The 24,547-nt window shown below is 43.0% G+C and overlaps 3 protein-coding genes across 3 annotated transcripts; 2 read left to right on the top strand and 1 right to left on the bottom strand.

The window, feature by feature from the left end:
• Positions 1-373: 373 nt before the first annotated feature.
• LOC115110215 (nucleoside diphosphate kinase A-like) lies at positions 374-2,941 on the bottom strand. Its single transcript, XM_029635667.2, has 5 exons — positions 2,832-2,941; positions 1,313-1,442; positions 1,133-1,234; positions 863-975; positions 374-620 (listed from the first exon to the last, which is right to left on the bottom strand). Exons 2-5 carry the CDS (start codon positions 1,436-1,438, stop codon positions 503-505), a joined length of 459 nt encoding a protein of 152 aa, XP_029491527.1. The 5' UTR covers positions 1,439-1,442; positions 2,832-2,941; the 3' UTR covers positions 374-502.
• Positions 2,942-6,705: 3,764 nt separating this feature from the next.
• On the top strand, positions 6,706-11,503 carry LOC115110216 (uncharacterized). The gene is made up of 4 exons (XM_029635669.2): positions 6,706-8,978; positions 9,181-9,443; positions 9,567-9,654; positions 9,978-11,503. Exons 1-4 carry the CDS (start codon positions 7,235-7,237, stop codon positions 10,139-10,141), a joined length of 2,259 nt encoding a protein of 752 aa, XP_029491529.1. The 5' UTR covers positions 6,706-7,234; the 3' UTR covers positions 10,142-11,503.
• A 96-nt stretch (positions 11,504-11,599) lies between these two features.
• On the top strand, positions 11,600-24,480 carry LOC115110217 (U3 small nucleolar RNA-associated protein 18 homolog). The gene is made up of 13 exons (XM_029635670.2): positions 11,600-11,966; positions 12,398-12,534; positions 13,885-13,980; positions 14,068-14,138; positions 15,131-15,222; positions 15,669-15,794; positions 16,092-16,266; positions 20,324-20,424; positions 20,558-20,648; positions 22,194-22,317; positions 23,481-23,655; positions 23,849-23,991; positions 24,131-24,480. Exons 1-13 carry the CDS (start codon positions 11,760-11,762, stop codon positions 24,153-24,155), a joined length of 1,563 nt encoding a protein of 520 aa, XP_029491530.2. The 5' UTR covers positions 11,600-11,759; the 3' UTR covers positions 24,156-24,480.
• The last annotated feature ends 67 nt before the right edge of the window (positions 24,481-24,547 follow it).

Genomic DNA, 24,547 nt, shown 5'->3' on the forward strand with positions numbered 1-24,547 from the left:
ATTTTCTGCACAATGAGATGCTGTAATGTTGCCCAAACAGTTAAGGTCTACCAAAACCTGTCAGGCTTGCCCAATGGAAAACAGGTATCAGAACTGTCACGGTTGTAGAATTAAGATGACCCAATTAGGTAGTCAACCCACATTTATACCCCCCCCACAGGAGAGCATAATCAGCTATAGTAGAGGGCACCCTGATCAGTAACACCTTAGACAAATGGCATGTAAACATCTTGCAAATTGCAAAGGATATCCAACAGCATTCCTTGCCATTTATGAATATGTTGAGGCCCACACTGACTGAACAGAAGTCAGAGGACAATACCAATTCATGAAATCAACGCTTTAATCAAGTAAACTAGGTGAGCCTTGCATGTTCCACTTCATGATTGTTTTTATTTACATTTGTAAGTGCCTTCAAGTCACAAGGTACATGAACAATTCCAGATCAACAGCATTCAGAATGGTTTGCGATAAGATGGTTCCAGTTCCAAGTCCATTTTATTTACTCATACAGGAATCCATGTTGGCAGCTCTTGTACTCAACCACCTCCTCTGGCTTGAACCACAGGCCGATCTCCTTTTTGGCACTATCAAGGGAGTCACTGCCGTGGATGATGTTCCTGTAATGGCAAAAGGCAAATCAGCAACTCTGCATCATGTGGATAACAGGCTTTAAGTTTATTGGAACTATAGCCACTGCGGAAGACATTTCTACAAAGAAAATCCATTACAGCATGAATATCAGATTCCTGGCCAACGATGGTCTACACATTTTTATGCTGCACCCACTACTCAAATTGGCTTGGCACTTTACTTCTTCCCATATGAGATTCTGTATGGACAGGCATCAGTGGACACTTACCTGCCAAGCGTGATACAGAGGTCACCGCGGATGCTGCCGGGCTGGGAGTCTGCAGGGTTGGTCTCTCCCAGCATCAGTCTGCCGTTCTTCACGACGTTCAGGCCTTCCCAGATCTGAACGCAAGGAGAGGGTAAAATTGAGGCTTGAGTGGAACAATACATTCTATCACAATCACTGCTCAAGAGAACCTGAAGTATTGTGTTCAGGGTGGCATTAGCAGTGAGCGAGCATTTTGAAGAGGCCTGCGAGTAGTGTCTGGAGGATAGTTACCATGGCAACAACGGGACCAGAGTGCATGAAGGCGCAAAGGCCACCATAGAAGGGCATGTCCTTCAGGTCAATGTAGTGCTGCTTGACAAGGTCCTCAGATGCCTGCAATCACAAAGACTCAGTTCAATGCCGTTGAACCCTACAAGACGCACCTCTGAAAAGATGCAGTTACTCACATACCTGGATCATCTTCATGGCCACAAGCCTGAAGCCCCTCTGCTCAAAGCGCTTAATGATCTCCCCCACAAGTCCCCTCTGGACACCATCGGGCTTGATGGCAATGAAGGTACGTTCAGTGTTTGCCATGGTGCTGCAACAGGAGGATAGAGATGGTGGGCCATCAATGAAATACACTTTAACAATGAATAAACTGCCTAATTTGTGGTTGTGGATATGCAAATGGCCCCCCGAAGTGGATGGAGTAAGCCAGGCCACTCTGCACAATACATCAGCTCAACCTTTTATCAATGTACCGCCAGTTGACAGCTCTTCAATGTCACCTCGACTGCTATGGAGTGAACAGATGTACTGTACCTAGTGGGATAGTGGCCAAGGCCAGTACAAATCTATTCTTATCACCATCCTGCGGAAAGTATTCCCACATGCCCATTCCATGCCTATGGGGTATTTAGTATGAATTTGTTTCGTTGCCAATGCGCAACTCATGTTACATACATGGGCAAACGAGGAGTGTTTTACTGGTACTGTAGCTTAGTTAATGGTAGTGCAAAGTGAGCTCAGGCTTTAGCTGTTTTATGTTTAGATCTATGAAAAGTACGGTTCACTACATTCGACTGCAACCAGATGCTGCAGCAGAGTGACAATGCAGTGTTGAACTCTAGCGCAAGCATAACTTCTGGGCTTTAAAATAGAAATTCAATAACCTACCGACTTAAGTACATTAAAATGACAGTCATCTAATCAAATCACAACCACACGAACAGATAAGCGAATTTGACAGAAGTGAACATTTTTTACATCGAGATTGTTAAATTGTTTGAATGACCAACGAAAAGCAGTTCAAGTCCAGATTTAATGCAAGTCCGAGTTACACTGACATTAACTTAACTTTCTAAGCGAGCTACGGAGGACGTTAAAGAAATGAACTTGAGCACATCCCATTGTTGAAAGCAGACATATTTAGTAAAATGCCACATTGCCCGGTTTGCCACTGCCGTTAATCGAAATAAAGTCCAAGTAGATTAAAGTCGAATTGTCAAGTACTTGCCACCTACAACTGAGCTGATTGTAACACGAAAGAGACCAATAAATTGGTTTAAGGTAACCCGCAAGGCTTAACTAGTTTGCTTTGTAAATTAACTGATAACACCACGCAAGCCAATCACGTCCGGTGAAACTGAAATGCACATCCCCGGTGTTTACGAGATAGCATGCTATCGATAGTTAATATAGGACTGATCCAAGTCATTGGTTTAAACTTTAAAGCGTCAAACAATGCATGTCAATTAGCTAGCGAGTTGGGTAGAAACGAGCGAAGAACCAAGCCGTTATGTGGCATCCTAGCTGACAGTTGGCTAACGTTAGTCAATGTGAAAGGCAAAACACAAGCAAGACTGATCCACCAACTTCCTAAAAGCATGAAAAGGAATAGATCGACAACGATAAGACGCGTAAAACACAACGCTGTGATTTAATGCTAAATTAAGGGAGTTGTGGCGCCACCATTCAAGTAGCATACCTTTAAAGTTGCGATGAAGAGACTGACAGAAGACCCAGGAGACAACCGTTCAAGGCAGGGAAACAATCAGTAAGGACAAGAATTGATGACAGCTAGTTTATAAAGGCTGCCGAGTGAATGGGTGGGGTTTGGATGAGGTCAAAAATGGATTGACATGTTGCTTGCCTATTAATCACCAATGTTATTTTGTGCATTCTAGCGCCACACAACAGTTCAAGGTGATATCGACATGTGCTGTCAAATATTCGAGTCTAGACAATGGGAAGTGAAAATGATGTACCATCGCAACACCAAAGGTTGATATCAGCAAACGAACCAAAATGGTATATTTTGCAAAGAGTGTGTGTAAACAGGCGTAGGTGTAAATATATAATATATAGCCTCACATTTTACAAACACACTTTGAAACAATTTTCCTTTACGCATTTTTAATTAAGTCTGCTTGTGGTGGCCGAGACATATGTTATTTTTTTATGAAGCAGACTTTATTTGACTGGAATAGTGTCTAGTCTAGTATCTGTTGTTGGCATGTATGCAATAATGCTTGAGAACCCGGGAATTATTGTGTGACAACTCGCGACAATGCCTGTTCTGAGGTCCGAGGCTGAGCAACGTTTTTTATGGAGGCAGAATTGATTTGACTGGAAAAGTATTGTAACGCTCAGTGGTCTAGTCTGGTCTGTTGTTTCACCGTTGATTTTGCTGCCACCTGTTGACTGTTGCATTTACCGCAAAATTACGTTTGTGACGTGTATCAAATACGTCATAAGGGATCGTGTTCTTATGGAACGCCTTCCATATGTTTGAAACAGATCAGACATTTGACCATCCATTCAGTCATCCAGTTGGCGTTGTTGGTGGTCGAAAATGTATTAATCTGCATTTTATTGCAATGTAATTGCATCATAATTTTTTGGGGTGATACATCCGGTGATAATATGGAGAAGAAAGAAGTTGAGGTAGGCTTTGTTTTTCAGATTTTTTTTTATATCACACATTTTGAAAGGCAAGATAAGTATTGCCATCTGCCAAAGTCAGGAATAGTGAGTAGTTGGGTAAAGGTGATCACCAAGGTGACATTATACATAGAGGACTTTCTGAAGAGATTCCAGGGTCAGAGGTCAAAGGTTATATAACCTTTTGATAAATAATGTAGGCTAATTAATGAGAGTCTGAGGAAGGTGATATGTAAAATCTCAGTCACAGGACACTGAAGCAGAGAGAGAGATGCAGGAGGCTGATCCAGAATCAGCCGGCCCATCTCAGTCACAGGAGACTGAAGCAGAAAGAAGGTTGGAGGATGCTGATACAGAGTCAGCCGGCCCATCTCAGTCACAGGAGACTGAAGCAGAGAGAGAGATGCAGGAGGCTGATCCAGAATCAGCCGGCCCATCTCAGTCACAGGAGACTGAAGCAGAAAGAGAGATGGAGGATGCTGATACAGAGTCAGCCGGCCCATCTCAGTCACAGGAGACTGAAGAAGAGAGAGAGATGCAGAAGGGTGATCAGGACTTAGCCGGCCCATCTAACACATGGGAGCCACATCAGACTTTTCATTGCAACCTATCCTTGGCCCAGAGAAGCCCCTCCTCAGAACTCAAATTCTTAGGGGAGGAGATGACTGAGAAGTAGGTTGCTCTTTGTCTTCCCCATACTTGCCTCCTATTCTCTATACTGTATGTTCTGCAACCGGCAAAGAACCAATCAGAAGGTGTGTTTGTAGTGTACATGTACAGTACCAGTCAAAAGTTTGGACACACCTACACATTCCAGGGTGTTTCTTTATATTTGTTTCTACATTGTAGAATAGTAGTGAAGACATAAAAACTATGAAACTATGAAAGTTCTGTAGAGGTCAAGGGTTAGATAGTTTTAATAATTAACAGTACTCATCTATTTACCTCTTTTGCAGGCAAAGGATTCTTTTTACTGAGAATATGCATGAAAGGGTGAGTTAGTGTTAGCTCTGGAATTTCTAACATCAAGGAAACTGTAAAATAGACTTTGAGTGCATCCCAAAATTGTGTCATTTTCCATAGTGCCCTACTTTTGACCAGAACCCTATGGGCCCTATATAGGGAAAAGGGTGCCATTTGGGACACAGTCTAGATCAGGGATGGGCAACTGGCGGCCGCGGATCCCCTTGTGTAGGCCCGCGGATCCATTTTTTTTTGTAACTGTCGTTGTCTCAACTTACTGTTGACAGTTAGTACAGTAGAATACAGAAGGTGCAAATTAAAGATGTGGTTTTGCATCAGCAATTTTCCTCTTCCTATGTCAGTCACTGACAGTCACTCAATTAGCCCATGTTAGCTAAAACATTTTTGGGGGGCTAAATTAATCTAGTGGACATCTATCTAAACTTGTGGTAATCGTGGTTGAATTGCCGACTGTGGGGGAGTTTCTCTCTGTCCCATAGCAAAATGAGAAGAATTGCATGAAAGTAGTTCTAAAATGTCAAAATGTTCTCTCTGCCGCAGGGCAAAATGTGTAGAAATTAGGCCTCCTGAGTGGCGCAGTGGTCTAAACCACTACAGATTCTGGGTTTGAGTCGGCGCACAATTGGCCCAGCGTCATCTTGGTTAGGGGAGGGTTTGGCCAGCAGGGATGTCCTTGTCCCATTGCGAACTAGCGACTCATGTGCCGGGCTGGGCGCAGTGCAAGCTGTCACGGTCACCAGGTGCACGGTGTTTCCTCCGACACATTGGTGCGGCTGGCTTCCAGGTTAAGTGGGCATTGTGTCAAGAAGCAGTGCGGGTTGGTTGGGTTGTGTTTTGGAGGACACACGGCTCTCGACCTTCGCCTCTCCCGTGTCCTTACAGGAGTTGCAGCGATGAGACAAGACTGTAACTGCCAATTGGATACCACGAATTTGTGGAGAAAAAGGGGTAAAAGTAAGAATTGCAAGAAATGAACACTAAAACTTATATTTTTTTCTCTCCACTTTCAAGAGGGGGTCCGCCAAAATGATTTGCTCGCAAAGTGGGCCGGTCCCGGCACAATTTTGCTTAGGGCCCCTAAAACGCAAGGGCCGACTCTGACTGCATGTGTGGGTATGGATGTGGGTATGCAGGCCTGTGAGCCACTGTGGCCCCTCATGATGATTTCAGATTTTTTTGTTGCCCCATAAAAGTTGCCCATCCCTGGCCTAGATATTCTATTACAAAACCTCAGTAAATGTACCAGGAGCTGGCGAGTCAGCACTTTGAGTCTAGACAATGAGAACCTGGTGAAGAAGCTTTATATCTCAAAAACAAGGTGGGAGGAAGTTGAATAGAATAACTTTATTTAATCAATTAAGTTGTGTCATTTGGATTAGGTAATAAATACATACGCCAAACAGCACAATGTAGACAGACGGTGGATTTAAGTGAATGTTAGATCTTGTTCGATTTTAGAACAATCTTTCCCGGCTGTTCTTTTACATTACAGTTCACCATATTTGAGGCTCATGCTAAGTGCAAGAACATCCTGTCATGGGTAAAGAAGGCCTCTTCAACTGAGGTGGTCCCTGCCCTTGATCTCAGCATGGATAGGGATTTGCCCTGGACACCATCATCATCATCATCATCAACTTCCTCCTCCTGGTCTTCAGTCGTAATCAATGTAGCAGATCTGGGAGCGGCCTCCACATGCATCAGATTCAGCCTTGGGCCAAGTCATGGGCCAAGCGAGGTCGCCAACCCTAGAACTGGTGCCAGCACACGGAACCCAACTCCCTTCCCCTCCCCCATTTTGTATGTATGAGCATATTCCTCCCCATAATGGTTGAAACAGTTATTTCCTTTCCTTGTGTATAAATAATGACTTCTCTAAAATGTTTTATTTCCACTGAATACACATGTGGGATCTTAAGTTTGCTACAGCAGGAAAATAATTCTGCAGCAACAGGAAATGTAGATTATTATCTGGATTATAATTAATTGGACATTTTTGTAGGGGTTGGTAAAATCAAGTGGAAATTACAAACCTCAGAAGCCTTTTTGAACCATAAATACACTACACGTTTTACATTTCCTACATTGTTGATCAAATTAAGATCCTGCATCTGTATGACTTTAGTTTTTTGATTAATTTATAAAATTCCTTTGCTTCTTTTAAATTATGTTAGCAGTGTTTGTGTCCAGAAAGGTTTGTTATTGTCATTGTTACCATATTTCTGTTGTGGGGCCCTCTTCAGCTCAGAGGAGTCTTTGGGAAATGAGGAAGAGGATGACAACCTAAGAAAATATTGCTCCGCATCTGAGGACAGAGATAAAGAGGATTGGGACAGACCCCGCTCAGACCCCCTGAGGTCTGTGTTTGGACTGTCTCACAGCTTTATCTTCAGTCAGGTTCACAGAGACGCCCACAGGTCCCTGAGTGAGGTCATACTGCCGTCCATCCAGAGGAGACCGAAGAAGATGAGGCCTATTATTCTGTCTGCGGACACCAGGCTGATCATGGCCATTGTGGAGATCATCATCAAGCAGATAAATGCAAGACTAGCCCAGATTGTGCTGAAAGGATGTGCCAGTCAGGGAGCCGAAGCTCCTTCGACCAGCATCAGCTCACCGAGCAGTCAATTTGCTGAGCAGATGCTGAGGATAATCACAACCACAATGAATGGCCATATCATGGGACAGATGGCGCTCACTCGGCTGTCTGGAAAGTCCCCTCTGGAGATCGAGAGCAGGCTTGAGACAGAGCTAGGGCCACTGGCAGGTCAGGTCATTGTTGCAACCATCAACAGCATCCAGAGGGCGAAGAGCGATGCTCAGACAGGACATGAGGTTCGGGTGTCCTCACCTTGCACCTACTTCCTGTCAGCTGTGTCGGCTGAGGTGCAGAGTCTGGTGGTCCAGAGATCAGGGACCAGGATGTCAGACAGACAGTCAGGCAGCAACCACCTGCTGAACCTGTCTCCGGCGAAGATCACCAGGGCCGTCGAGTTGAAAATGGCTGAAATGTACGGCGGATCCCTGTGTGATTGGTCCATGTCCAGTGATTTGGTGGATTTGGTGGTCGATGATACCCTGGATGCCCTTGGATATCTAGAGAACCAGTCATTATCCGGGCCCCAGAGCGTTGGCTACCGGAACGGGATTGAAGGCCTCGACATTGATGGTGTGGAGCTTGACAGCAACTCAGATGAGTCCTTTGATCCGCTCCAGATGGCTAGAAACCTTCTAGCACGTCTAGCGTCGGGTGTCAAGAGCATCGACAATCTGGAACTTGGTGAGATGCTCCAGGGCACCTCAGCAATCATGGAGCCGGAGGCTGTGAGAGAACACCCAGAAATATCTTCCACTGCCATCTACCACTCCCTGCTCATTGATTGTCCTTTCCCACCATCAGAGAGGGTTCAGGAAACAATTATCCTAAGCCATCCACTCCCTGCACAGGACGTGACCACACAGAAGAAAAAGCAGCATTCTGCTGACATTCAGACCGACAGCCTAATGGCAGAATACCCTGCCAAGGCACAACGGGTAGTGACTCAGGTCATAAGAGATTCTCCTTTAACCGTGGACATCCTGTCAGCCCACGTCTCCTCAAAGAACATTGCTGAGGCCTCAACTCACGTTCTTGAGTCCCTTCTAGTGGACTTAAACGAGGCAATTGAGGTGAGTAGGGCAGAGCGGAGCAAGTTCTGGGAACAGGTCCAGTTATCCTCCCAGAAACTTTACAGCACAGCTGTGGACAAGCTGAAGAGTTTGTACACTGGTTGCCTCCTCAACAATGAGCAAGACCACCAGGATACCCATGTAACCGCTGACAAAATCCAGGACATGGAAGTGTCTACCAACAATGACCTCAAAGACCCAACAGTTGCAGTCAGCCAGGAGTTAGTCCGACACAGCGCAAAGAAGATCCTCACAAAGGTTCTGAATGTGATCAAAGCCGGAGTAGCTGGCTCAGAGCACTCATCTGTGGGCGAGCAGATGACCGAAGAGTGCCAAGTTGCCACAGAGATGTTGGACTCCATTCTGAACGGACTAGAAGATGATGAGCCTGATGTGGGTGAAGAGGATCATCTTCATGTGATGTCTGTCCGTGACATCTACCAGGATGTCTCATCTAAAACCTCTCAGGTTTGTATGGTGATGAGTAGCCAGGCGATGGACGCGTTGACCGATGATGTGTCTGCCGCGACCTATGTGCATGGTAAGTGAAATGAACACTTTTCATTTATTTTATTTTATAATGTGCAATACATTTATTAGCTCCTGTTGAATATAGGATTCACTCATATTGAGCTTAATAGTTTAATTGCAATTGTGTTCATTCGATTTTCAAGATTGTGTATTATTGTAAAATATGCACAACATAATCCTGAGCTTAATTATTTTATCTCTTCTGCCCCCAGATATTGTGTACAGGTCAGAGAGTTGTCTCTCTCAGGCCACAAGTACCCACAGGTCAGGCACTAGCCAGGCCTCCAGTGACCTTGTTGTTGAGTACATGTCTGAGCTCCATGCCAACTGCCTTGACACCGCATTGCCTGTGAGGTGCACTTCTACAGCTGTTGGCGATACAGAGACTTGTCATGTCCCCTCTGCCAGAGTGAAGAAGAAGAGTCAGGGCCGGAGGTTCAGTTGCTGCCCAAAGTTGCCAACGGTCAGGATCAAGGTATGGAGCTCCATGTTTGGTGTTTTTCCCCTTCATTACAGCTGAAATAGAATCCAAAGCTAATGGGGTCAGAGTGAGACATTGTGGGGCGTCTAATGGAAGGATGAATTTACTCTGCAACAGGTGTTCAAGGGCAGAGTGGAACCAGAGAGCAACCCCACTCAAAAGGAGCTGCCTTCGCAGCGTTTCAGCACCTCTCGAGTTGCGCTGCGTAAGCGACACACAATGATGATCGTTTTATTTTGATGCATTGCCAAGATGTGGCCAGTGGTCAGAGTGAATGCAGCTTTACTGAGTTTAATGCTGAGGTTTATTCATCTCTGGTCCCATAATGTTTTCTCTGATTAAGGCCACTGAGTTTGACGAGCTGTCAGGCATACATTGTAGCGACTCTTACATTTCCCAAAGTCCAAATGATAGATGCTGTCATTTTGATGTATTACCTTTTGTCTGGTTGGTTTAGACTGTGGTCAGAGAGAATGAAAGTACATTTGTCATGTTCAATTCTGATCCTGCAATGTTCTCTTATCACAGATGATGATCATGCTGTCCCATTCATTCCCCAACTTGAGGATGACCTGCCACCAGCACCTGCACAGGAGTCCCGTAAACGTCCCCTGTTGGTGAGAATGTTCCGGGCCATTTCCAGGGCCATCTCAAAGCCATTCAAGGGCTGTGCTTTTTGCAAGAAGAATTAGGAAAGGGTTAGCCATCAACATCTAATAAACATATTAGCAGCATTGATTTGTGTGTCTGCAGTCAAATTTAATAGACTCTCTTGACATGGCATTTTAGCAGACACTTATCCAGAGCAACTAGGGTTAAGTGCCTAAGTCAGTTTGGAGATACAAACCAGTGACCTTTTGGTTATTGGCCCAACACTCTTGACCACTAGGCTACCTGCCACTGCATGGGTTTTACCATATTGCTTATTCTTTTTTGATTCCTTCCTATCTGCAAAGAGGTTGACCCAACTGAACATTTCACACCAGATTTCAATGTTCCATTTGCTGTTTTAAGTACGTGATTTCAATATATGTAATATACTTGCAAACTGAGAAGGCATTTCACACCAGATTTGTTTGTATTGACCTTGGTGAAAATGTGTTTATCTGACATTGCAGCACAATATTAATATAATAAGTGTCTTTTTCAACACATTTTGATGCATACATTTCTAGTGGGGGAAGGGGTATGGTTTGTGGCCCATTATATTCTATACAGCTCTTCGGGAGAGGTTGCCAAGGTGAAAGTAGAGCTATTATCATCCTGCTGATCATACAGTATTTGGAATGAAGAAGGTCCATTAATAGGGGCTAGGGTCAGCCTGAAACTGAGAGGTATCTGTTGGTTGGGGGCCAAGGGTGGGCTTGAAAATGGGCCATTGACAGTTGCTATTTAGAGCTTCTGCTTACCCTTCTGCTCCTTCTGGCAATTTACATAATCCCTCTGTCTCTCTTGCACCCCTTTGATAGTTTGATTTGTGATCACCTCTGTAAATCTCTTGTATTTTTACAAAATAATTATCTCAACTATGGCCTATGGATGGAGGGGTACCAGGAGGGAAATGTAAGAGAATACAGATGTGTATTTGAAAATATAGGAAAGTTCCCAATTCCAATAATGTATATGAAGATAATATGTTCCCATTATGCATAATTGTTATGCTTTTTCTATGCATAGTCTTTTATCTTTATTTTGTATGATTTGTATCTGTCTCTTGCCTGTCTCTCACATACTTTCACACATACCCAATGATTACACTAATATGTACACTCTCAAAGAAAACATAAATAAATACAGATTGATGAGATAGTTAGGAACATTACATTCAAAATACATTTAAACTTTTTGTCAATGTCAAAGGCAATAGCTTAATATCTTTCTACAACCCATGGAGAACAGGACGCAAGTATTTTTGTGAGACCGTTTGTTTGTAAAGAGAGAAAAAAAAATCAATTTATTCCGAGTTCAGGGGTCAAGGAAAAGGAATCACGTGATAGTGAATGTTGCACTAAGCCTGCGCTCAAACCACTGACTAATAAAACACCTACACCGTTGGAGCGTTGCGTGGGCTATGAGTTCTTCTCTGTGCACATACTTTGCAACTTTGTGAAATAGTGCAGCCACGCGTTGACTTTGCTCACAACTAACACAGCGTTGCAGCCAGCCCATGTGGAAAACATTGGGCGCATGAGGCATGTTATTGTAAAAGGCTAGCTAGCACATCTATGGGTCTACTGAATCTTGCTAAATTCTAGTGTATTCTGAGACAATTTTCAATTCGTTTCATATGCTAAGGTTTAAACGATAAACATGGACAAAGTCGGTATACACTCTAGAAAGGGGAGAGAGACGATGAAGAGAGTCTCTGAACCAGAGCCTGCCTACGAGGAAGAAGTGTTAAAAAGACACAAAAACGCCCAAGCAGTGACTGTTTTAGGCGAAGAAGATGCATCTGTAAAACTTCTTGAATATCTTGTTTTTGGTGCTGAAGATGATCTTGTGGAAAGGCTCGTGAAGGTAGGAATTCATTAGTTACATCTAGGGTGTATTCATTACGCCGGTTCTGTAGCTTAACGTTTCGTCTGTTACAAAACGTTTTGCAACAACTCCAAACGCTCTTCAACGTGACGTAAAATCTGTTGTGTTCTTAAACGGAAGTTGTAGTTCATTTTAATTTTACGGTTGCCATTCCAATCCGAAACGTCGGCGTAATGAATACACCCCTGATTCCATACAGAATGACCCTCCCTGCCTGCCAAAGTTCTCTGGATTATGTTGTCACATTGTCAGCATAGCATAGATGTAAATCCAATATTGATTAATAGTTAGTTAGTTACAACCAGGTACTAGACTAATAATCTCCAGTGTCACATCCGTCTGTCACATATCGTTTACTTTTTTAGTTTCATTGCAGTCCGTTTTTATCAAATCAATTTCTTGTCAAACAGGACAGAGAGGATGGCGGTGCCACACTTCTGGATGATGACGATTCCAGCGAATCCGATGTAGAGGATGAAGCACGGCTGACGGTTCAGACAACCAGGACAGCGGTGTGGGAGGATGATGATGATGATCTGGAGGAAGAGTTAGTACCTGGGACTGCAACGACGGTGTCTTATTGGTTCTTTTCAGCATCATCATGTGCAAATGCTTCTCACTTCATGTTACTACATTATAGCTGTAGTCATGTAAATCCTAATGTCAATTACATTGATATGTGAATCAAACATTGCTTGTAAGAGCCGTTACCAGTGATATGCATCTTTCTTTTTTGAAGATGAATTGATATGTATCTAGATACATGGGCTCCAGTATGATACAGAAAGTAGTGCTTGACTTGGACTGAAATAGGTTCCGGTACTCATTTTGGGTGCCGATAACGTTTTATATTTAGGTGCAGGAGCGCCACAATACCTTTTTGAGCTAATATTCTATAAGATGAACAGGAGCTCAAGCAGTAGAACATTTGAGGTGCTGGTCCTCTGCTCCGGTGAGCTCCTACCCCAGTCAAGCACTCACTCGCAGGAATGACACGTTTTTAGTTTGCAACGATTTGGTTTGATGAGAAGAACAAATCGATGCGATAAGATTTGGTGCGACAACATTTGTTGCATAAACACATTCATTTTCCATTCTAAATTCATATCTGCTGCTGATGGAGCTCATGAGCTGGGCCTCTCTGAGCTGGATCTGTTTGAGCTGGCCCTCTCTGAGCTTGATCTGTTTGAGCTGGCCCTCTCTGAGCTGGATCTGTTTGAGCTGACCTGTGTGTGTGTGTGTGTGTGTGTGTGTGTGTGTGTAAATGTCTATGGTGTATTTTGTCACCTGAGCTGAGCCATAAGGAAGTCTAGTGGGCATCTACCAACCCACTATCAGATTAGGGGGCTTTTTTTGCGTAGACAGATTGACAGAAGTGGTAGCAGAAGGTGAATGTTGAAATTTTGTTATGCCTCGATCACACCTACAGAGTCATTGCTCAAAATGGTACGCAGCATCATCTGGGTGTGTGCAACAAAAGTTCAACATTCACCTTCTGGTGTACCAAAATGCAATGGCGCCGTCGGTGTGATCGAGGAGTTGTTGGTCAGCGTGCGAAGCAGCAGCGCACAGTTTGAGTAGGCTACTGACATTGCTTGGGGTTGTGTGGCATGCAAAATGACTTGTAAATCAATGACTGTCAACGCGGTTACATGCTTAGTTTATTTTCACAAAAGATCAGAGGCATATTTGGAAGGTAGAAAGAAAGAAAGGAACACGAGCAAAACCTTTTTTTAAAGTGAACTGACACTTTAAAACGCTTGAATCGATTCTCTGACCGATGCATGGTCCATGGTCTTACGCATTTGAACCAGGGCCTGATGCGTATCGGTTACATCCCTAGCAGTTAACTTCACTATGTTTATTCTTCCATGACCTTTCTCTCCCGTTTCTTAAGAGTGGACATGACACACCGGTTCCGTAGAGACCTGACCAAGAGTGACGCAGAGGTCAAGATGTCCAAACAGAAGTTACAGCAGAGGATGAAAGAACAGTAAGTGGATGTTAGTAACACAGCCATGAAGTAAATACCACTGGGATCTGGTGGTTCAAACTCACACTTCCAACACATTTTTGCCAGGTTCCAAAAAGCAATGGGTGGAATGCCGTCCTGGGCAGAGTCAAAAGTCCGGAAAAAGAATAAGAAAAAAGGTAAACTCACATTTTGGTAATCTATGGTCCATGTAATATGTTATGAGAGATGCCCCTCACTGATGATTACCTACTTGTTATGGGATTTTTTTAATCAATAATGACTAAATGAGGTATACTGCACTATAACTGGCAGGAATTCTGCCCTGTCTTTCTTGTAGTATTAATGTTTGTTCATTAGGAAGGGGTTATATGGCATGGACCTAGGAAGAAAGGAATGTATGTGGAGATAAGAGGACAGGGAGGGCTCCTCCAGGGTTATGGTGTCTGGGGGAGCCTGGAACTGTCAGCTGAGGGGTTGTAAACTGGTTAGACTCATGTATGTATGTGCGTAGTTTAGGATGGTATAAGAAGGAATGTATTTGTGAAAACTTGAGAGCTCTCGCAAATAAATTGGGATCTGATCAATTGTGAGCTGGGAATTCTGTCTGTTTTATTTAAGACCAGAACTTTACAAACTCTGGGTATCAGACAGATAAATATAATTGGAATTTATGAACACTGATTAAATAATTACATGACACTACTATGTAATGATGAGAGGGTATATAGCAGGGTTCCCCCAACTGACTGCCGCGGTTTTATTTCGCCCTCCAAGTTTTCTGAAGTTATATAAAAATTTAAATAAATGTTTTTAACATAAGACTGCAAAAACACCAAGTCAGCTCCAAGTGATTTAACTTTGGAAATCTGTTCCAAAGTATTCCCACGCATAAAAGATACACACTAAGTGTACAAAACATTATGAACACCTACTCTTTTCATGGTATATAGACTGTTTGAAATGATTGCTTTAATAACATTGTATATATGTTTGGGCTTCTTGCGGTCAATTTGAAGTCTACAAATGATTTGTAATTATGTTCCGGCCCCCTGACCATCCGCTCAAGAAAAAATTGGCACGCTGCTGAATCTAGCTTATGATCCCTGGTGTATATTGTATACATTTGTGTCTTTTCAATGAAAGATGTGTCTATTTTCAAAAACTAAAGATGACTCTGATGATGAGGATGGAGATGACCTGATGAGGAAGACGGGCAACTTTGTTGGCTCATCCGACAGTCTTCCCAAAGGAATCATACGGGTGAGTTCTGTTCTCCTATCATCTCACCACTACTAAATTTGAGATTAAGTTTGAGTAAAACAACCAGCTCTCTCTCTGACTGCAAATGGGGACTCTAACCAGAGTTCTTTAGAGATTTGGGAGTTATAAAACCATGACATTTTCCAGTATTAGATCATGTGGTTTTCGCAATCGATATCACATTAGTGGGCTCCCGAGTGGCGCAGCGGTCTAAGGCACTGCATCTCAGTGTCACTGCAGTCCCTGGTTCGAATCCTGGCTGTATCACATCCGGCCGTGATTGGGTGTCCCACATTTGGCCCAGCGTTGTTCAGGTTTGGCCGGGGTAGGCCATCATTGTAAATAAGAATTTGTTCTTAACTGACATCCATAGTTAAATAAAATAGAGTATTTTCAACGTCATGTTATAGTACATTTTATGCTGGATGTATTTAACTCTCTTGCAGATGAAGAAGTGCCTACACGCCAACAACGACCGGCCGTCTGAGGACCGGCTGACCACGGTGCAGTTCCACCCCTCCGCCCAGGTTGTCATGACAGCAGGGCTCGACCAGTCCATCTCTCTGTTCCAGGTATTCATTTTACTCATCAGCTTCAGTCTTCTCTCAGGCATTCTTGTGGCTGTCATCGTGAGACATGGTATAGGGAACGTCATAAACGGGCCAGTTGGGACTATATGCTTTTAATAATATCCTCCAGGTCTTTTGTTTGACCATACAAACTATACGCCCCCAAAAAATACAAACTCTCAATGGACTACCAAAGTAGCCACCCTTTGCCTTGATGACAGCTTCGCACACTAACAGACAAGTTTGTACTTTAATGAATTACCTTCCACCTCACTCTAAATGTCCCTCCTTCCTCTCCAGGTTGATGGGAAGACCAATCCTAAGATTCAGAGTATTCACCTGGAGAAGTTCCCGGTGCACAAGGCCCAGTTCAGCGTGGACGGGGAGCAGGTGGTGGCCACCAGTTTCAGGAACAAGCTGTTTTACATCTACGACATGATGGAGGGCAAGGTCATCCCAGTCCACACTGTCAGAGGTGAGGAGGAGGAAGCAATGAGGAGTCACTAGAACCCCAAGGCTGTTAGGTAGTGGTCTAACCCATTGGCTGTTAGGTAGTGATCTAACCTGTTGGCTGTTAGGTAGTAATCTAACCCGTTGGCTGTTAGGTAGTAATCTAACCCGTTGGCTGTTAGGTAGTAATCTAACCCGTCGGCTGTTAGGTAGTAATCTAACCCGTTGGCTGTTAGGTAGTAATCTAACCCGTTGGCTGTTAGGTAGTAATCTAACCCTTTGGCTGTTAGGTAGGGACATAGCCTTTTATTACTAGGCTTGGGGGGTATTGAGATTGTCAATCCTTCATACCGACCTTGTGCCACCCCAGGATATAAGGCAATACTGGCACTGAACACAAACCCCACTGAGCCTCTGTAAACTGAAGGTTAGCAATGCTAACAAGTACATGTCAAATTTTATACCGTCTCTGACCTAAGTTATTTGTAGGACAGACATCCCCGCTCACTACTCACAATTTGCTGCACACACAAAACAAATATTAGACGGCAAGGCTCTTGATCCAGGAGGGCATTCTCTGCTGTTACCAGGAGAAGCTTGTTTTTTGCAAGAAGCTAACCAGCTATATAACTACTGTAAATTAGCAAACTAAATGCACAACTGCAGAGTATTTAGCACATTTTAGACGGTTCAATTAATAGTTATAAGATATATTTTAATGGAATTTAATGGCGCCGGATATATATTTTATATTTGAGATTCTTCGAAATAGTCACCCTTTGTCTTGATGACAGCTATGCACACTCTTGACATTCTCTCAACCAGCTTTGTGAGGTAGTCACCTAGAATGCATTTCAATTAACAGGTGTGCCTTGTTAAATGTTAATTTGTGGAATTTCTTTCCTTAATCCGTTTGAGCCAATCAGTTGTGTTGTGACAAGGATGTGGTGGTATACAGAAGAGACCTATTTGGTAAAAGACCAAGTCCATATTATGGCAAGAATAATCAAAGAGAAATGACAGTCCATCATTACTTTAAGACATGAAGGTTAGTCAATCCAGAAAATGTCAAGAACTTTGAAAGTTTCTTCAAGTGCAGTCGCAAAAGCCATCAAGCGCTATGATGAGGACTACCACAGGAAAGGAAGACCCAGTGTTACCTCTGCTGCAGAGGATAAGTTCATTATAGTTAACTGCGCCTTAGATTGCAGCCCAAATAAATGATACCTCACAGAGTTCAAGTAACAGACACATCTCAACAACAACTGTTCAGAGGAGACTGCGTGAATCAGACCTTCATGGTTGAATTGCTGCAATGAAACCACTAGACTTGCTTGGGCCAAGAAACACGAGCAATGGACATTAGACCGGATAAAATCTGTACTTTGGCCTGATGAGTCCACATTTGAGATGATTGGTTCCAACCGCTGTGTCTTTGAGTCAGAGTAGGTGAACGGGTGATCTCCGCATGTGTGGTTCCCACCGTGGTGGTGTGGCAGTGCTTTGCTGGTGATGCTGTCAGTGATTTATTTAGAATGCAAGGCATACTTAACCAGCATGGCTACCACAGCATTCTGCAGTGATACGCCATTCCCATCTGGTTTGCGCTTAGTGGGACTATCATTTGCTTTTCAACAGGACAATGACCTAACACACCTCCAGGCTGTGTAAGGGCTATTTGACCAAGAAGGAGAGTGATGGAGTGCTGCATCAGATGACCTGGCCTCCACAATCACCCAACCTCAACCCAATTGAGATGGTTTGGGATGATTTGGACCATAGAGTGAAGGAAAAGCAGCCAACAAGTGCTCAGCATATGTTGGAAAAGCATTCCAGGTGAAGCTGGTTGAGAGAATGCCAAGAGTGTGCAAAGCTGTCATCAAGGCAAAGGGTGGCTACTTTGAAGAATCAAAAATATATTTAGATTTGTTTACATATTTTGGGGTTCCTACAGGGCCAGACGGATTACAAGGATGTGAACTCCGAGCATGCGCTGACCAACTGGCAAGTGTCTTCACTGATCTTTTCAACCAGTCCCTGACCAACATGTTTCAAGCAGGCCACCATAGTTCCTATGCCCGAGAACACCAAGGTAACCTGCCTAAAATGACTACCGACCCGTAGCACTCACGTCTATAGCCATACAGTGCTTTGAAAGGCTGGTCATGGCTCACATCAACAGCATCCTCTCGGATACCCTAGACCCACTCCAATTCACATACCATCCTAACAGATCCACGGATGATGCAATCTCGGTTGCACTCCTCACTGCTCTTTCCCACCTGGACAAAAGTAATGTTAGAATGCTATTCATTGACTACAGCTCAGCGTTCAACACCATATTGCCCTCATCACTAAGCTAAGGACCCTGGGCCTAAACACCTACCTCTGCAACTGGATCCTGGACTTCCTGACGGGCCTCCCCCAGGTGGTAAGGGTAGGTAACAACAGATCCGCCACGCTGATCCTCGAGGGGCGCGTGCTCAGTCCCCTCGTGTACTCCCTGTTCACCCATGACTGCATGGCCAAGCACGACTCCAACAACATCATTAAGTTTTCCGACGACACAACGTTGGTAGGCCTGATCACTGACAACGATGAGACAGCCTATAGAGAGGTCGCCAGAGACCTGGCAGTGTGGTGCCAGGATAACAACCTCTCCCTCAACATGATCAAGACAAAGGAGATGATCGTGGACTACAGGAAAAGGAGGGTTGCGTACGCCCCCATTCTTATTGACGGGGCTGTAGTGAAGCATGTTGAGAGCTTCAAGTTCCTTGGTGTCCACATCACCAACAAACCTTCATGGTCCAAACACACCAAGACAGAGGGCACGACAAAACCTATTCCCCCTCAGGAGACTGAAAAGATTTGGCATTGGTCCTCAGATCCTCGAAGTTTTACAGCCGCCTGGTATGGCAACTGCTCAGCCTCCGACCGAAAGGGACTACAAAGGGTAGTGTTTACGGCCCAGTACGTCACTGGAGCCAATCTTCCTGCCATCCAGGACCTTACCTGGGAGCATGAGCAGCAGTGTGCAGCGTTTTTCTTTCTGTTTTCCATGAGTTTGCTTACAACTCCAGCACCCGTGGAAAGTACCTGGATGTGCGTATGTTCTTCAGCTTTTGTACATTTTACCTTGACAAACCTGGGCCCCGCACATTGACTCTGTACCGGTACCCCCTGTGTTTAGCCTCGTTAGTTATTTTATCGTTGCTCTTTAATTATTTGTAATTGTTCTATTTTATTTGTTGCTTTGAGTGAACACTTTTAAGCAATTCACTGCGCATGTGACAAATAACATTTTATTTGATATCTTGCTGGCAAACATTTAGTTGTGTAACAAGGGGAAAGGGAGATACCTAGTCAGTTGTACAACTGAACGTATTCAACTGAAATGTGTCTTACGCATTTAACCCAACCCCTTTTAATTCCAAGAGGTGCGGGGTGCTGCCTTAATCGGCATCAACAGCGCCTGGGGAACAGTGGGTTAACTGCCTTACTCTGGGGCAGAAAGACAGATTTTTGACTTGTCAGCTCGGGGATTCGATCCAGCAACCTTTCGGTTACTGGCCCAACTCTCCTACCTGCCAGGCTACCTGCCGCCCCTAGATCACCTGGCACGTGGTGCAAAACATTGAGTGACTCACAAGGCTCCAGTCTCTCATCGGTGTGCTTGTAAACCAAACACCATGTGAATGGGAACTACCGGTAAGCTTCATAATGAAACATTATGTGACCGGGGGAAATGAAGAATGGGAACTGCTTTATCTCCTAACTTATTGCTCAAGTGGACTGCAGGTATTTACTTAAAAAGTAGCTACAAATATTAAAATGTATAAAAAATAAAGTTTTAACTGTATTGACGGTATTGAAAACCATCCCGTGGCTATTTCCAAATACCCTGTTATACAGTATACCGCCCAAGCCTAGTTGTTACCGAGCAAATTATTGTGTTCTGTGATTGGTTTAAAGATAAAATCACTGTATATTCTCAGCCAGACTGTTATTTTTTTAAATGGGTAGTGGGTGAGTGACTGGTTGTGTGATTGAGTGCAGTAACAAATCTTGTTGTCCCTTAGGTCTGAGGGAACAGAGAGTGAAAGAGTTTGAAGTCTCCCCTGATGGAGAATCCCTCCTTCTCACTGGCACCTCCGGATACCTCCACGTGTTAACAATGAAGGTAGGTGATTGTAGATGGCAAATACCTGGTATACCATGCAACCAAAATGGATCAAAACACAAGACTCCGTTTTGGATCCGGTGTATACATGCATTGCATAAATGCCTGTATATTCTCACTGTTGTTTTTTCAGACTAAGGAGGTAGTGAACAGCATGAAGATCAACGGAAACATCGCAGGAGTGGCTTTCTCCCACGACGGCAGCAAAGTCTTCACCAATTCTGGTGGGTTTTTACCCTGGTCTAAAAAGACACACAGCCTAGCATCCTAAAACCTTTTTTAGTTGATTTTAGTTAAAGCTGCAATATGTGACTTTTTGGGCGAGCTGACCAAATTCACATAGAAATGTGAGTTATAGATCTGTCATTCTCTTTGGAAGCAGTAGATTTGTTGTATGTGCGATATTTCTATGCTTTTACTTTTGGTTTTGTACAGCTTCAAACAAGCTTCAAACAATATTTTTGTTTATGGAAAATATATTTAACAGAGATGGTACAATGATTCTCAGTGGTCCTAGTCGGTCACCAAACATTTCTGTAAAAAAACAACAACTATAAATCCTTGTGTCCCTATTATTTTGTATTTGTTTTGTGCTGTTGGTGGTACGTACACTTGATTCAGCAGTCCTAACACTGGGAAGGCAAAGTGTTCCCATTTTGAAAAATGTCATGTGTCTGAAGGTAGAACTCCACTTACCCGGCAGGCCCAAAGATCAAATCAAGTGCACCTACAGGCCTACCTCTGGCCAATCAGATAGCTCAGATCACTGTGTATGCACAGTTTCCTCAAGGCATAGACGGTAAAAAGAAGCCTCGAGCGCACAGCAAAGTTGATACTGAGATTTCAAAACTTTTAAAACCATGACTGTTTTTTATCAGTAAGTTCATGTTGAAGTTGTTATTCAGCACTGTCAATGCGCGTTCTCCCTACATCCACTCACACTGCAAGCAGTATAGCAAAGTGTTATTAGCGGTCTGCCTCTTTTTTTATATAGAGTAATATTTCACTAAGTGGCCATGGGATAAACAACATGAATTGGTGCATGAGGCAGAAATGAGTTTCACCACTGCTCTCTCCTTCCCCTCAGACTGACCATCAGATGCAGGTCATCCTTCCAGTAAAATAAATCAAAGCAAATGATTATGCTCACTCAGCTGTGCCTCATGTAATACAGCAAATGATCTATTACCAGTGTGATCATATATCTACAATTTTTGAAATATAATTTCAAAATGGTCTGAGATGAACAACATTAGCAGGGCAATTCAAGCATAGCCAATATGCAGTGATAAAGTATTGGGCATATTTTATTTTGACCTTTTATTTAACTAGGCAAGTCGGTTAAGAACAAATTCTTATTTTCAATGACGGCCTAGGAACAGTGGGTTAACTGCCTTGTTCAGAACGACAGATTTTTACCTTGTCAGCTCGGGGATTTGATCTAGCAACTTTTCGGTTACTAGTCCAACGATCTAACCACTAGGCTACCTGCCGCCCCAAAATATAGCCTACTACAAACCTAATTGCTACAGAACAGTTTTTATTGGGTTAATGGTTCAGGCTTTTGTTTGTTGTCATGTTTAAAAATATAATGTATTTTGACTCAAGGTGACCACTGCCCTGGTGATCACTGCTTGTTTTGTCACAAACTGAAATTAGGCGAACTATTAGCATTTTAGCAAAAAGAAATGGCAGATTGAGTTCTGCATATTGCACCTTTAAAGCTGTACATGGGTACCTGTATGTACTAAACCTTTTTGATGTTGCAGAGGAGGGTGAGGTGTATATATGGGACATGAGGAGCAGTAAATGCCTGAACAGGTTCACAGATGATGGCTGTGTGAGTGGGACCTCCATGGCTGCATCCAAGAACGGACAGTATCTGGCCTGCGGGTGAGTCAGCCATTTTGTTTTCAACATTTTTCGTGTCGTTTTGTGACATAAGGTTGTTGGTGGGTAGCTCATTTATTCATTCAACCATTTCCTTGCTGATATGATTCAGCAGCGATTGTGATCAAACCATTGCAATGTTTGTGTATTGTCCTGTTTGTCTTGCTTCAGATGTCTTTTTTTGTTTTGTTTTTATGTATGATTCTGCCACAAAACCTTCAGGATAGTTGGGTCGTTCCACCAATTAGGTGTCTTTTTTAAGAAGTGTAATAAATGTTAACATTCTGTCATAAAGAGCACGTTCAACTTAATAAAAAACATGTTTTCCCACTTGAAGCGTTTAAATAAAACAATTATAGTTAGTGCCAAATAAAGTAACAGGGTAGACGATTTCATCTTTAATCAGCCGTACATTTCCTCGTGACAGGGGGAATGGAATCTTGTTTTGTGCAACAGGAAGTGTTCGTTAAATGCAAGCTTCACAAAAGAACATTAGTTAACATGTCTAGCCTGTCTATCCATGGGTAACAGGGTTGACATGTTATGCTTGATCCGCTCAGTTTTCCACCACAAAACACCAGAAAATGGCCAAAAAGAGTAGAACCATCTCACCTGCTTTTATTCTGATTTGACTAATAGGTGTTCTATGTTTTTTTTGGGGGGGGGATATTTTAAAAGGAATAGTTTCACTATATTAAAACGAGAATTCAGTTCAAGTATCATGGTTGATCTTAAAATGAAGGACAGATGTAAATTAATCACATTAAATAAATTATCTTCAGAAGGATCAAAATAGTGTTGTAGAATGATGGTGAAACTTGAAGAAATGTTTGGGTTAAGTGGGTTAAAATCTTCCTAGAGGTGACACATGGTTGACGGAGGGACATGTCAAAATGCAGAATTTTTGGCACGTAAGCAAGTCTTTATTCATATTTAAAAAAAAAAAACAGATTTATTGAATTCTCCATGTGGTCTAAATTAAAGGGCACCTAATTTAATATAACAGGCTTTTAAAATGTAATACTTGTGCACAATTTCTACTTAAAATATCAAAGGGATGCAAAAGGCACCCATTTTGTGGAAAAACCCAATTATATTTTTTCATATAGTATACCTGTAGCAGACAAGTTTTTCACATTCTTTTTCTACCGTTTCTATTATCTCAGGTCAGCGGCAGGTGTGGTGAACGTGTACTCCCAGGAGGAGTGTATGCAGCAGAACAACCCCAAGCCTCTGAAGGCCATCATGAACCTGGTGACCTCCGCCACCTCTCTCCGCTTCAACCCCACCTCCGAGATCCTGGCCATCGCCTCCAGGGCTGACGACGAGGCTGCCCGATTGGTCAGTCTCTCTCTCACACACACCTAATGTTGTCTTTGTCATCATTACAGCTACACCTGGTCTCTTGTAAATAAGAGGTTTTATCGCAGCATGACTTGGGTAGTAATAAAGTTTGAATTGATTTAAAATGAAGTAAAACCATGTCACTCTTTCACTGTCATCAAGTGTCATGTGTCTACCCTTCTCATTTCAGGTTCATATCCCCAGCTTCACAGTGTTCTCCAACTTCCCCATGTTCCAGAGGAAAACCATATACAGAGCCCACCGCCTGGACTTCTCCCCAAACAGCGGCTTCTTCTCCCTGGCCAACAACGAGGGCCATGCCCCTCTCTTCAGGTGAGTCTCTTGTTTTTCCTTCTTTTTTGTGTGTATATTTTTCTCAGACTGCAGAAAATAAAAACATCATCATTGAGACAAATAAATATACAAAATATCAGAATTAGAATTTGGTTTATTTTTCTCAACTACATTTCAGGTTGTTGCATTACAAAAACTTTTGATGAAGAGCATCCCAAGCAGGCTCGTAAACAACATCAAGACACCAAGCTCCCTCAATACAACTACCATTGTCTTCAAGAAGATATTTTACAATGAAAAGGACTTGAATTGAGATATCGGTTATGCTTATTACATCTATGAAAGTGTCACAGCAAGATACCATGTCTTTGTTATCCTGTTTTTTTCCCCCCCTTCAAATTTTGAGTAATTACATTTTTTTTTTAAGTGTTCTGTTTTCAAAATGCACATCCTGTATATGTCTTTCTGTCTACTTTAGGGTTTTACAAATGTTTGTCTAATGGATAAAATACAACTTCATTTCCTTGATACTTGGCTATTTTTTTTCTTTCTGTTTCTAGATATCTTGGCGAACAATAACATGATAGATTGACTA

The sequence above is a fragment of the Oncorhynchus nerka genome, linkage group LG26 (assembly GCF_034236695.1).
Source record: "Oncorhynchus nerka isolate Pitt River linkage group LG26, Oner_Uvic_2.0, whole genome shotgun sequence".
In the NCBI taxonomy this organism is placed as follows: Eukaryota; Metazoa; Chordata; class Actinopteri; order Salmoniformes; family Salmonidae; genus Oncorhynchus; species Oncorhynchus nerka.

Coding starts and splice junctions, on each gene's coding strand:
- LOC115110217 (XM_029635670.2), top strand. CDS start 11,760: ATGGACAAAGTCGGTATACACTCTAGAAAGGGGAGAGAGACGATGAAG. Junction 23,656..23,848: donor ACGACGAGGCTGCCCGATTG/GTCAGTCTCTCT, acceptor TTCTCATTTCAG/GTTCATATCCCCAGCTTCAC. Junction 23,992..24,130: donor GGCCATGCCCCTCTCTTCAG/GTGAGTCTCTTG, acceptor ACTACATTTCAG/GTTGTTGCATTACAAAAACT.
- LOC115110215 (XM_029635667.2), bottom strand. CDS start 1,438: ATGGCAAACACTGAACGTACCTTCATTGCCATCAAGCCCGATGGTGTC. Junction 1,235..1,312: donor TGGCCATGAAGATGATCCAG/GTATGTGAGTAA, acceptor TTGTGATTGCAG/GCATCTGAGGACCTTGTCAA. Junction 976..1,132: donor CTGGTCCCGTTGTTGCCATG/GTAACTATCCTC, acceptor CCTTGCGTTCAG/ATCTGGGAAGGCCTGAACGT.
- LOC115110216 (XM_029635669.2), top strand. CDS start 7,235: ATGAGGCCTATTATTCTGTCTGCGGACACCAGGCTGATCATGGCCATT. Junction 8,979..9,180: donor TGCCGCGACCTATGTGCATG/GTAAGTGAAATG, acceptor TTCTGCCCCCAG/ATATTGTGTACAGGTCAGAG. Junction 9,444..9,566: donor TGCCAACGGTCAGGATCAAG/GTATGGAGCTCC, acceptor ACTCTGCAACAG/GTGTTCAAGGGCAGAGTGGA.